Genomic DNA, 13,226 nt, shown 5'->3' on the forward strand with positions numbered 1-13,226 from the left:
AAGGAGATGGAATGGATATTTTCCTATTGCTGTCTAAATAGGAGTTGAGGGGACACGTGTCAGCACAGGCAGAGGATTTTCATAAGGGTCCAGGGAAACTGTGTATCTGGGGGTTTTATTTAAATTTTGCTCACACCGAGGGTGAGGCAGTCTTGGACACCTGGGGCTGCCTACCTTGCAGATAATGATTTAGCTGGCCCTGTCCGAGCCCTTGTGCAAAAATCCAGCACCCAGTTGAACACATTGTGGGCTCAGATGTACATTATAGGCAGCTGAGCTGCCTTTCCTTGTTGAAAACTCCTTTTTTTGTTTTTATGTGACACATTGCAAAGATTGCATGGGGTCTGTAAAGGAGATTGTACCTCTGGCATTTTTGGCAAATGCACTGCTGTGGAGGTGATGGTCAAGAGGTCTCTCAGGTCTGAGAGGTTCTTCTGAACCAGTACAGTGTCGTTAAGAAGGATTTAGTGTCCTGTGGAATAAAAACTTTTTGAGCTCAATGAGATGCCAGAAATCAGCAAGGTGTGGGAAGAGCATTGAATCCACCATTCCAGAGGCTGAGATTTATACCTTGGGTTTGAACAGGAAAATCTGAATGACTCTTTCCTGTAATTCGCTGGTTTTGCTGTGTTGTTTTACCTATAACGTTTATCTTGTTCATTTAATGTTATCAGAAAAGTGCAATAACAAGACAATAATAGCGAATAATCAGAAATTCCATCCCTAAGGAAGGCCAAGGAGGTCAGTTGTCAAGGATTACCAGCATGAGAAATTAATTAATTCTTTTGTTTCCAATAAAAAACTGCCTGCCTTTAGCCCTGTTGTATACCACTGGCTACTTCTCAATTGAGTAATGTAGTTTTTATTTGTGAAACCTCATACCATTAAATGCAATGAGCTCACCCTTTTTCTTGGCATCACCTCATCTTGATCCTGGCAGAGACACAATGAAATCACAGCAGAGGGGAGACTGTAAAAAGGGAGATCATTTTTCTCCTAAAAATAATACGAGTCAAGTTTGGCCCTAGCAACTGGGAAGGGAAGTGAAAATTCAGGCCCAGTTTCGTACTGGAAGTTGTGCACAGATTACAAACCCAACATTGTCACCCTTGTATTGTTTTCCAAACAGTGAGTTATGTTCTTCTAGACATCCATGTATGTAAAAGGTAGCAAAGCAACTGCAACTAGAGTTGATTCTTTCTCACTGTGAGGCTCTGATCTTAATTAATATCTCAGAGTGCTACGAAATCCGCAGGGTAAATGGATGGTTTTGCAGTGTTTCTTTCTCTTAAGGCCTTCTTGGACTTCATAAACAATTCTGCTAGGATTGGGAGGCTTGTTCTTTCGGAAATCTTGCAAAGGGCCAAGAAGAATTTAGTTATTGCAGCAGAATGGCTTTTTTTCACGCTTATTTATTTAATGTTTGAACAGTTGGAAATGCCTTCTCAGTGTGTGAATTAAAGGCTTCCTGCCTAGAGTGTGCAAAGGGCTCTGAGCATTCCCAGGATATAAAACAGATTCAGAATGGAACCCAACAGTATAAACATGTCTTCAGTGCAGACAGGAACCCTTATATCTTGTAATGTGAAACATAGCCCAGTTGTGTCTGTGCTCTCTTCTGCAAATAAACAAGTGAGAGATGTGCCTAAAATGTTTCCCTGAGACAGAAAACTTCTCATCTCATTATTTCATTCTCTTTTTAATACACTTTTTTTTTTTTTTATTGGGATACTTTAAAGAAGTTTATTATAACTTTGCTATGACTCAGTCCAGCTGAATTTAGGCCACTTGAAGACACCAAGTAGCCTGATCCAAGTCCCTGCTGCTAATCCTTTTAAATAAGAGATCTTATGTTATATTTTGTGCCATTTTCTAGGTATAATCGCAGAGTATTGGATGGATGCACACTTGAATGAAGATTAGATTCTCCAGCTCTACTTTTCCCCAGAATCTCCTTTTCAATTAACTTGAGACAGAAAAAAATTGTGGATAACTATTGTGGAGAATGATACTTCTTTTCACTGAAAAATAACTTCCTGGCCAGATTTGTTAGATAACCCTGATACTGAGACCAAAGGTCTGTTCTTCTCAGCTGAGAAAAGTGGATGGAGCGATTAAATTAGATCTGACAGAGTTTTCTTTTTCTGTGTTGGAGACTGTGCACAGATTCTCGACAGTTTCATCATCTCTCATGAGAGAAATATAGACAGAAGAGTATTGAAAAGGGTCAAAATATAGAAATATAGAATTAAAAGTAGATGAAGGTATAAAACTGTAAGGATGTTCATGGTGAGTATTGAAAGGACAATCCTTTTTTCTGGTGTCTTTCCAATGATTGACTTGGCTGTAGCACTGCTGGGCTAACACTTACCTGGTGATATATTCCCAGGCATAGGAAATACTCCACATGTGGCATTCTGGGGGACAGATTAGTATGGGGTATGAGTGTGGGGCTGAATTAGAAATCAAAGGCTGTAAGAAAGTGTCAATTCGCATCTGTTTCCTGCTCTTGAGCCAGGGGTACAGAGCATGATTGAGGGAGGCTTGGAAAAAAAAAATGTTTTCTTCTTTAAAAAGGAAAGAGAGAAGCATGACTCAACCCTCCACGGGATGAAGTCACCATCCTCTCTGCTATTCACTCCCATTATCTTTTTGCAATCTGTTCCCAAAGGAGCTTCCAGACAACCAGCTGCTTATCCCTGCCTAAGAGCTATTTAAAAAAAAAAAAATTAAAATAAAATAACAATTATGGTCCAGAGGAAGGGAATAGGGGTGTAGAAGAGTCTGGTACTGTATGAAAATCCTTCCTTCATGCAGAAAGTAAAACAATGTGGCCTTGTGTGCGGGGAGGGAGGGGACAGGCTCTGCAGCACCTGCCTGGATCTGGCACTGCAAGTGGGAACTGCCCGGTCATAACTCACAAATACGGCCTGAAAGGTGATAGCCTGAGGCTGAGATTATTTTACAGCCACACCGGGGCAAGTTCCAGTCAGACAAAAGCCCTTCTGCTGCAATCACTGGCAGAAAGTGGATTTCCTGTCTATCTGCCTAGAGGACCTGCGTGGATCCAGTACCAGAGCCCAGTAACTAATGCAGATGGATTTCTATCACTTTCCTCAAGGGTAAGGACTTACCCAAAATATGAGATAGTAGCTGAGGAAACTTAATATTGAGCACTGCTGGAGGTGAGGGAAGAAAACGGGGTAATTGAAAAAACGGTGTGTCTGTTCTGTAAGATGCCCTGATTTGTTGGGTGTGCTTGTCTCCACACGTAGGAAATCCTACAGGAAGCAGGATTTATAAGCTTTGCTCTTGTAGGATGTGTATCAGTAAAAAATCTCTGGCCGTGAAGTGTTTGTTGAAAGGGCTCTCTTGTTTTCCAGACAGTGTGAATTGGAGGGTTTGGTTCCTCAGTCACACACTTGTCTAAGATATTTTCCACTCTGAGGGTGGCACAGGTTACCCAGAGAAACTGTAGATGCTCCATCCCTGGAAGTGTTCAAGGCCAGAGTGGACTGACATGAGTTAAGTTTTCTAAGTGGCTCCATTGACTGGAAAAATCACAATCTTAAACCTGCAGAATGCTGTGGAGAAACTGAGGACTAAAACCAGAGGAGACATGGGATACAGAAACTGGAAAACAAATCAGAGCCTCTGCTACACTGGCATCTGGCTAGATAGGTAAAAATCTATAAAATCTATGAGTCTAAGGAAAGTGCCTTCATTTCTCTGTTTAGAAGAGGTAGCACAGATAAAAAGGGCTAAAGCACGTTTTTTTGGGGGTGTTTATACAGATCTCCCCATTCCCTGGGGGGCTCTTTGCACTGGCTATGTATGGGTTAGCAAGTCTTGCTGCTCTGCCTGCATTTCCATCCTGGAGAAAACCTGCCAGAGCTCTCCCCTGGGATTGGGGTGATTGTGTGCTCAGGTTATTTATGGAGACCCAGGCGTGGGGAGCACTGCCAAGCATCCCCAGGTAGCTTCCCTCCTGATGTGAATTCCTGCAAAAAAATAATGGCAGGTCGGAGATTTTCGCTCCCAGACCGCGGGTTTTGCCTGGAAGATTCTTGGCACCGGAGGTTCAGAGGTCAAATGCTTTGATGTCAGGAGTGAAATGTTCCTTCTCAAAACACTGGAGGCTTAGAGTAAGCAGATGGTTTCATGGAGAAACTGCCTAAGCACAGAAAGATCTCACAGGTGACTCAGAGCTTATTTCTCAAAAATCCAGAGCAAGAATAGTTTCAAGCTGTAATTATGGGTGCAGAGTGAGATCCCATTAACTGGCTTTTAAGTGAATTATGATCCAATATGCTCCCATTGACTGCTTCCTTGAAAGGGAAGATTTATTAGCCTCTTTTCTGGGTGAGGAGCTGATTTTGGTTTATGTTGGTAGCCAAGAACCTAAAAGTTTTCCTCCCAAAGTGAGCTACTTCTGCAGGTTGCAAACTTTCTAAGCACAGTGTTAATTGGCTGAAGAGCTTACAGGGAACTGAGTAACACAGAACTCCTGCCAGTGGTGATTTGTGTTCCAGGAGATGAGAGTAGGATGTCTGAGCACCAGAGTTCTTCACAAAACTCAGCTTGTTTCAGTGTTTGCCAAGAGCTGAACCACTGACTTTAGTCAGAAGCCTAATCTGAAGGCACCAAGGTTTAAGAAGCAGAGCCCTAGATATTTTCTATTCTTAAAGCTGCAGTAAAGCATGGCTTCTTCTCATCTATTTTCTCTTTAAAATAATTAATTTTTTAATGAGTTTTGCACAAACAGAAACTGTTCATCTTTCATCTCTCTCGGTCAGAGTTTGGTAATGTTAGGAAGGAATGTAATGGATGTTTCTTCTTAGTACATACAGTAATCAGCTCTTTGAAAAGAACACAACACCTCTGTTAGAAAAAAAAAATTTATATTTATCTGTTTTGAAGTTTTTTACAAGTGGAATTACCACTGATAGCTTTATAAACATACCATTCAGATATACAGATTTGTACCCAGCAGATCTACAGTTTACAGGCAACCACCATAAATATACATCAGAGCAAGGTGAAAATAAGGCAGCATGTCATAGCTGCCATAATGGTTACCTTCCAAATATTTAAACCACTGTTTCACTATTCTCAATAGTCATATTGTGGTAAGCTAGTGTAAAATTCTGTTTAAAATATGGCATTAGTACATTAAACAAAAAGACAGAAGAAATGGAAAGAGGCACTATGCTTTTCTAAATCTTGATATACTCTAAGTTTTGGATGAAAGGGAGGATAATTCAAGTGGGAGCGTTCTCAAGTGTTCTTAAGACTTCTGGTGATGCTGTTTATTAAAAAACTTGAAAACACAACAGTGAAAACACAACACTATTTTGTTGAGGGTTCCATCTCTGCTGTGCCTGCTGTGGTATTGGGTGATGAGTGCTTTGAAAAAAATATTTGAAATTGAGATCTTGGAATTTAATTTCAGGGTTTACAGAAAGGCTGGAAGAAATCTCCCTCTGCAAATTGCTGCCACCAACAAAGGCACCCATCTCTTCTGAAACTGCTGAGCAGAATTCTGTGTACGTATATTTTTAGTCTCAAATTTTACTTTGTGACCTTATTGCCTAATCATACAGGTGCTCAATTCATTTTGCAAGAAAAATCAGTGACTATCAAACATTTACTTCTCTCAAAGTAAGGCCCAAGTAAAATGTATTGCCAAGTCCAAATGAACCCTGAACAGATGTGACCAGGGAAAGACTGGATGAGAATACATCTGTGTTATCACTCTCTGACTGACAAGCTGTATTTCCTGACTGCCTGAGCATCTAGACAACATTACTCTTGTTTCAAATTCAATGTTATTGTTGTTTTCTGTAGCCACATCTGTGGTAGTAAGACAGTTCCAGAGAGAGAAATGAAAATCGTGCCTTCCTTTGGCTTTTTCCCCCTGTGCTCTTTAATTACCTCTGTAAAATAAAACATCCTACACTTTTTAAAGACTGTGGGCTGCAGGATTTGCAAGCAGCATGATCTCACTGGGTAGCTGACCCGAAGCAGCGTTGCATCCACATTCTGCTCCATTCCTTTCTCCAGACTCCTCTTCCCATTGCTGCAAGGATTAATCAGAGCTGGGGGAGGCAGCAGAGTCCACATCCTCTGTGTCATGTTCATGTGGGGACACTGGTTGCCCACCTTTAACACGTTTCCACTTCATTCTTCTGTTTTGAAACCATACTTTGACCTGGGTGATGAAAAGGAAATAATTACTTGTTGGCTCAGCCTCAGCTGTGTAAGCAGAGCTGGGCATACCTGTGTGTTTTGTGGAATTCTGGAAGAAAAGGTGAACAGAACTTCACAAGCTGAAGTAATTCCTCTTTCTAACATGGACAGGAACAATTCTTTCTGAACTGCTCCAGACAGACTTTCCTCTGAAGCCCTCAAAGGTAGCACATGCGCTTTGCCTGGAACCTTCATGCCAACCAAGCATCTCAACACGAAGGGCACAGTGCCTCCCATGTATTTTTAACATCTAGGCCACCCAATCTAATGCTTCAGAAATTTTAGTTTGCTCCACATAATTGAGCAATTCCTCTGTTGTTCACTAGGCATTGAAAAGGGAACCTGGACTGAGATGACAAAGAGAGAACAGAAATTCGTCTCTCCGCAAAACTCTGCTTTTTCGTCTTTCTTTATCACCTCAAAACATCACCCAGGAAGATTGCATGTGTCAAACATATAATTCTAATAATTTGCTGGTAATTGCAGTCCAAGGTGCTATCCATGTTCCATAGGGAAGCCTTGATATATCAATATATACCAATGAATGGTGGTAAGCAGCAGCTTGCAAGAGACCTGTTATTATCAAATCTATCCTTAAGTTAGAGAAATATGATTAAATATATTAACTGCTTACAGAAATTTGCACCCTCAAGTAAAGTCTGGTTTTTAGTGTTAGGGAGAAGGTTTTTTTGTGGGGGAGGGAGGAGGAGCTGGGGAGGAAAGGGTTTGGAAAGTACTTGTCTTTCGGTGAGATCCAGGTTCACGGCTATCTCGTATCTCCTGAGCCTTGTCAAGTAGTTATGGTGGGCAAATTCAGCTTCCAGCTCCTGCAGCTGCTCCTTTGTGAAAGCTGTCCTCTCCTTCCGTGATTTGCTGCTGGTTTCTGTCTTGTTGCTGGAGTTCTGGTTTTCTAAGAGGCAAAGCACACTTTTGTTGTGTAATCTACAGTTCTGTTTAGGTGTGTGAAGGTGAGGGCTGAGATAAACTACTCGCTGAAGTGCTCAGTGGAAGTTTTAAGAGGCACTGTAGAAAGAAGGTGTTTCTCTAGCTAGGATGACATCATGACAACATTACATTTTCTGCATTGCTGGGCAATGCACTGATGGGCAACTTTTTGGTACCTCCTGCTTTGAGGTAAAAATACTTGTTATTTAGTGAGGCCAAATTGAATTTATATCTAAAGCAAGACTTTGCCTCTTGTACTTCTTATCATAAACAGAGATGTCGAAATCCTAGCATGATATTCCCAGCTATTCTCAGTCTCACAAGTGCTCTCATTCCACTGCCTGTACTCCCCCCCACAACCCTGATTTCATATCACCTACCTGAGCTCTCCTTTTTTCTTTTGGGGGGCTTTTTCTCAGTGTCATTTGTGGTATTTACTGGTGCCTCTTCATCTCCATCCACACCCGCTGTCACCCTCACTGGGTCTGGGCTGCTGCCCTTTAACTCCTCAGATGCCAAGGCTTGTTGTGGGCTGAGTTTTCTGCTCTCAGTCGCTGCCAGGTGCCAGTCAGAGGGTTGGAAAGGGTGGTGCTGCTCCACAAACGCTCGCTCCTCACGTGGGAAGCTGTGGGGAGCTGTCACCAGGCAGGAGGCTGAGAAATCAGGGTAAGAAGTATCGAAATCTGGTCGGTGATGGAAGGAGAAGGGCGCTGCTGGGCAGTGGGTGAGCCCTGGGGCTGTGCTGACGTCTGTGTGGGTGCCCCTCACGCACCCCCAGAGGGTGGGGGCAGGCTGGGGGCTGCGCATGCAGCTGCTGCTGGTGGGATCCATCTGCTACCAGTCCTGTCCACACCTCAGGGGATGGTGACCGGTGACAGCTCAGGCTTCGAAATCACAAGCGAAGCAGAGGGCGAATCTCCCGAATTTTACAGGATTTCCTCCCTAAACACCAGTTTGTCGGTGGGGTTTGTGCTGCTGCAGATTTGTCGCAGCGGGAGCTCTTCTAAATCCCTTCATTGCCCCGACTGGCAAACAGGACCCGGAGCTGTGCAGGGATCTCCATGAGTTGCTTCCCCAGCCCTGCAGTTTTCTTGCCTGTGGAGTGCTGGGCATGAGTGAAACCCCTTTTTAAATCCTGTGCTGGGGAGAGAGTGACAAGTTTGTGAAGTGAAATGTGAGTAAGGGGAGGGGAGGGGTTAACACACACATACCCTCAGCCCCTCCAACCAAAGCAAAGCAGGCAGCTATTAATCATCTGAAACCTTATATGCACATCTAATGGGATTTGCAGATGGAGCCTTTTAAAGAAACAATGTCTGTTTTTTGTTGGTTGGTTTTATTTTATTTTTTTTTTTAAGTGAAAGACCTGCACACAAAAAAAAGTCTTTAATGTTTCCTTGCAAGGCTGTGAAGTTGTTTTTATTGCCCTGTTAACAAAACTCCCCAAATCTTAGGTTTAGAAAAAGCCCCAAAACATAATTCCACAGACACCAAATTTCAAGAACTAAAGTGGGAAATAAAAGTAAGAAAGGAGTTTACTAATTGTATGTCATTTAAGGCCCAATCTTAAAATTTAAAAAAAAAAAAAAAACATTGAACCTGGCTTGTACAACACACATACAAGGATTTGAGTGATGTTTTGTTAGATTTGTAATGTGTATTTACTGAGAGTTTGGAGATTGCTGCCAGTGACATTCTTTCTGTATTCTATTTTCTAGAGAATTTTCAACACGCCACCCCTCCTGCAAGGAAACCTCTTGATTTTATGACAAGGAAAGACATGTTTTTCATCTTTTGTTGAAGGTTTTATAGTTTTTTTCCTAGCAGAGAGCAGATTCTTAGACCCTAGAGCTATCAGAGCTGAAAATACACTAGCAGGGAATTTGTTCTCAGTGCCTTTTTCACAGGAGTGTGGCAACTGGGAATGCCCCAAACCCTGCTGTGCTGGGATTGCTGGATCTGGGTGGATTGAGGAATGTGCTTGCCCTGTTACATCTGTTGGTTCTTAGAACTTGGCTTTCTGCAGGAAATCAAGTGATTTCAGTTCAGATCATTCCAAACAAGAACATCAAATTCTGTTCTATCACAGGAATCTTGACTTCCCTGCAAAATACTTGGTATCTGATACCTAATTCATTCTTGAGAAAGAACTCTCCTAAGTATTTAGATCTCTTGTTCTGTTGCATCAGATAATAAACATTAAAAAGTATTTCATACTCACTGGCAGGAGGAAACTCCCTCAGACTGCTCTTTTTCTGAAAGGGCAGGTTATAATGAAATTATGAATGCTGCAAATGTTCCAGGCAATGGCAGAATCTAAATCAGAGTCCAGAACTTTTTGCTAATGCAGAATATTTAATTTATATTCTCTGTGTGTGTGTGTTGTCATATATATAGCAATTCTCTCATGCAGATTATCAGGGGTTTGTATGAATTCAGCCTAGGTTTGTTGTTTTTTAGTCCTACCTTCAGTCTACAAAAAGATCTGGTTAATTATTCAAACATTTATGTTCTTGCACATATGTTTGCAGCGATAGAAGAGAAAGGAGGATTGTTCCTTTAGTCCCTTAGCCACTTCAGTCAGGGTCAACTTTAGGCTCCCACTCAGGAATCCACTTCAGGTTTGACCAGAATCCATCTATCTATCTGCAGGGCCTGACTCAGCTTCCCAGTGGAGCTCTCACTGTTATTCCTCCAGCTACAGATGTGGGAAGAGGAGATGGAATGCCCTCCTGAGACGTGGGAACCCTCAGATCCTGCAGAGCTCCAGCACCCTCAGCAGCTGGTGCTGTCACTTGGTGCCTCAGCAGGGGCCAGGGGACCTCTGCATCTTCCTGACACTTTATTCCTGAAAGAACAACAACCACCCCCTCCTTGCTAAATCCCATTTGTTGCTCGAGGCAGCCACCTTTAACCTTCGTAAAGTCAACATCTCTCCAGTCAAGGACTGAGAAACTGGTGGGAAAAACGGCGTGGATGGGGATCGGGTCTGGTGGGGGATGCTCCCAGAACAGCCTGAAGTTTGGGAAGTGGGGATCTGTCTTTCTATCAGTCCACCCCGAGCAAACAGGAGGCCCAGTAGAGGGCAGAGGGATGGAGAGGGGATGCCAAGGTCAGACACAGCAAAGGCCTGGGAAGGGGAGGAGAAGGAGGTTCAACAGCCACGAGAGTTGGGAATCAAACACCAAGCCCAAAGACGGGCCCTGTGGGTCCACCAGTCATTTTTAACAGTTTTCTCAGCCCTTCTGAAGGTATAAAAGAAGTATAAAGCTTAGGCTAATAGAAGGCAGTCTACCTAGAAGGGGAAAACAATCTCCCACCAGTGAAAGTTAAAGAGCCACGTGGTTAAAGAGCTCTATTAAAAGGCATTAGATGTTGGACGAAATGTCGACTTGCATTTTGCTCTAATGCCATATGACAAATTAGTCCAGCTTAAAAGGCCTATACTTGCAGGAAATCAGCGTTAGATTTTTGATAATTTGAGGGAGGTGGTCCAGAGAGTGAGAAAGTCTGCATTTCTTCTCAAAAAAAAAAAAAAAAAAAAAGAAAAAGAAAAAGAAGAAAAGCAGCTATTTTGTAACAGTGATATCATGGTTGTATGGTAACTTTATCTCTCCTCCCTAAACTTCTCGGAAAAGGTTTTCAATCCATTTTTAGGGAGCTTTAAAGCAGAAATTGCATGTGATGCCAGAGAAACAATTTTAAAGAGAAGATGCCAAAGAACCAGCTTGAAACAGTGTAAGGAATATCTGAAGTCATGTGAGTAAATAATGCTTTTAGCTCTGAAGAGTTTTACACCTACTGAGATTCAGTGTCTGACCTGCTCTGCAGATGGGGAGCTGCCATCATCACCACGAGAATTTCTAATTTAATGATAATATTACTCTTAGCACTAAGTCAATATTTCCGGTGTTCATTAAATTTGATGGCTTAGCAGGATTGAAGAAAAAAAAAAAAAATCCTGCTTCAAGTACAGGAAACATCAAGAAGTGTTCAGAGACACTTACATGGTAATTTTTCTTTGGACAGAGAGCAGCAGAAGCAAAAGAGCAGAGGAAGGACAGGGCCAGCTTTAAGTTTGCAGTAATCAAAAAAAAAAAATGAAATAAAAAAGGTGGTGCTGCTGTCACTGAAAATGGGCAATTTGACACAGTAAATTCTAGCATGGGTAGATGTGTACGTGTATTTCTTGTACCTTGAATCTGTTATGGAAAATTATTCCCCCCCCCCCACTTCTTAAATTAAAAAAGTTTTCTCTGAGTTATTATTCGGAATGCAGTCACAGAATGTTTATTGTTTTGAAGAGATCAGTGTAAAATTTCTGTTCCGTTTAAATTCCCTTTTCCCGTCAGTTCTGCTGCGAAGGAATGAACTGTTAGTGGTGGAACATCTCCCTCTATTGGTACCTTTTTAAGCGCAGCATGTTTACTTTATATGATGCACCATCATATAGTCAATATTCTATAAAACCTTTTTCCTCCCTGACTGTTTGTGTGAGGGTACTGCTGACGAGCACAGGGTTTGCCTCGGAAAATCACTTACAAATGTGATTTTAACCTGTTGCCTTTCCATAAATATATCAGTTCAGGATTTTTGTAAGGATCCTTTGTTTTCACACCACGAGGGGGAGATATCTACCGGCAATTCTGGGTAAAGAAACAAGTGTAAAGCCCTGGGCGAGTTGATGCCTCCCTCCTCCCTGCTCCCCACTGGAAAATAAATAAAATAAAATAGCACAGCTGAAAGTATGCAGATACTTTATTGAGAAGCTCCATCATTCTTTGGGTTTACACTAATAATAATAATAATAATAATAATAATAATAATAATAATAATAAATGAGAGCTGGGAACATTTTCCCAGCCGAGGGGCAAGGAAAACTGGAGAGCAACTCCCTCCCAGGAAAGAGCCCCCACACCTGAGCACGTGAAGGACTTCATAAATTCACAGCTGGACCAATTCTTTTTAGGAAAGGCCGGTGCTTCAGTGCACAGCCAGCAAAACCAAATTCACAAACCCTCCATCACAGCTGATGCTAAAGGAGGAGGGAAATCAAGGCTTCAGACAGGACCATTTGTGAAGATTTGTTTTTGCTGAATTCATATTCCCCCTCTCCCTGGCTGTCAGCCTTTGCCTTGGGTGTGTCAGCTCATTTGGGTTTATTTTATGTTTATAACTTATACATTCCAGGCCCCTGCAGCAAGTTATGAGTGTGTTTGCCAGATTGTTGTCTAGGACTAAGGGGAGAAGCCAATTTTATTTTTTTTTTTCCCCTTGTCTTTGGACTGTGGCTATTTTGGGAGGAATGGGTGTGAGGAACAAAATCCTGTGCTAGAAGGTGACTATGACAGCCACTCCTGTGGTTTGTTGCTTGAAGACAGGGAGGCACCGTGGTTCCTGCTGCGACTCAGGGTGTAACAGTTATGGTTTATGGAGAAGAAAACTTGATTTTCACCTTTTCTCGAGTACTGCATGTCTTGCTCTTTTTAGTTCCACGCATGAAAAAAAAAAAGAAAAAAAAAAAAAGAAAGAAAGGTGAAATGTTTCTAGTGGATGCCCCAAAGGAGTGTAGATTTTAAAATCGGGAAAACTGAGGTGAAATTCATTAAAAACCAAACATGCACCCGTCCACCCCACTCACATGCAGAGCCAGGGGTGTCAAAGCAGCCAAAGGGCACAGGGTAAAGATGCTCCAGGATGGCTGAGAACAAATCACCTGCATCCCACCAGAGCAGCTGCAGGAGATGGAGCAGAACAAGGGATGGCCAAGGAGGGAGCACTGCAAACAGTCACTGAATCAATACAAAACCTGACAAAGAACGGAAGACCCACCCCTGGCTGGATATATCAAGATAAATCATGATTTTTCCAGCTTTCCAAGCCATCCTTTCCCCCAGGCTTACTCCAAGGCCATCTCCCTGGCAGTTTTCTCAGCTGGAATGGCCTCTGTTGTTGCCATGACAGTGACTGCCAGGATCACAACACAAAGGTGAGGAGCCTGTAAGTTGAGGGAGGCCTCATGGAGGGTTTGA

The 13,226-nt window shown here is 42.4% G+C and overlaps 1 protein-coding gene across 1 annotated transcript; it reads right to left on the reverse strand.

The window, feature by feature from the left end:
- Positions 1-5,616: 5,616 nt before the first annotated feature.
- On the reverse strand, positions 5,617-8,025 carry MEOX1 (mesenchyme homeobox 1). The gene is made up of 3 exons (XM_027896033.1): positions 7,575-8,025; positions 6,987-7,159; positions 5,617-6,211 (listed from the first exon to the last, which is right to left on the reverse strand). The coding sequence occupies exons 1-3, from the start codon at positions 8,023-8,025 to the stop codon at positions 6,089-6,091; spliced, it is 747 nt and encodes a 248-aa protein (XP_027751834.1). The 3' UTR covers positions 5,617-6,088.
- Positions 8,026-13,226: the final 5,201 nt, after the last annotated feature.

Source organism: Empidonax traillii, unplaced genomic scaffold, assembly GCF_003031625.1.
Source record: "Empidonax traillii isolate 1590-97213 ecotype Southwest subspecies unplaced genomic scaffold, ASM303162v1 scaffold476:size613836, whole genome shotgun sequence".
Taxonomy (NCBI): Eukaryota; Metazoa; Chordata; class Aves; order Passeriformes; family Tyrannidae; genus Empidonax; species Empidonax traillii.

Bases quoted from the DNA above. Each gene is read 5' to 3' on its own strand.
- MEOX1 (XM_027896033.1), bottom strand. From the start codon at position 8,025: ATGGATCCCACCAGCAGCAGCTGCATGCGCAGCCCCCAGCCTGCCCCC. The intron at 7,160-7,574 runs GTAGGTGATATG...TTTGCCTCTTAG, and splicing joins AAGAAAAAAGGAGAGCTCAG to AAAACCAGAACTCCAGCAAC. The intron at 6,212-6,986 runs GTACTTTCCAAA...TTCATCACCCAG, and splicing joins TGGATCTCACCGAAAGACAA to GTCAAAGTATGGTTTCAAAA.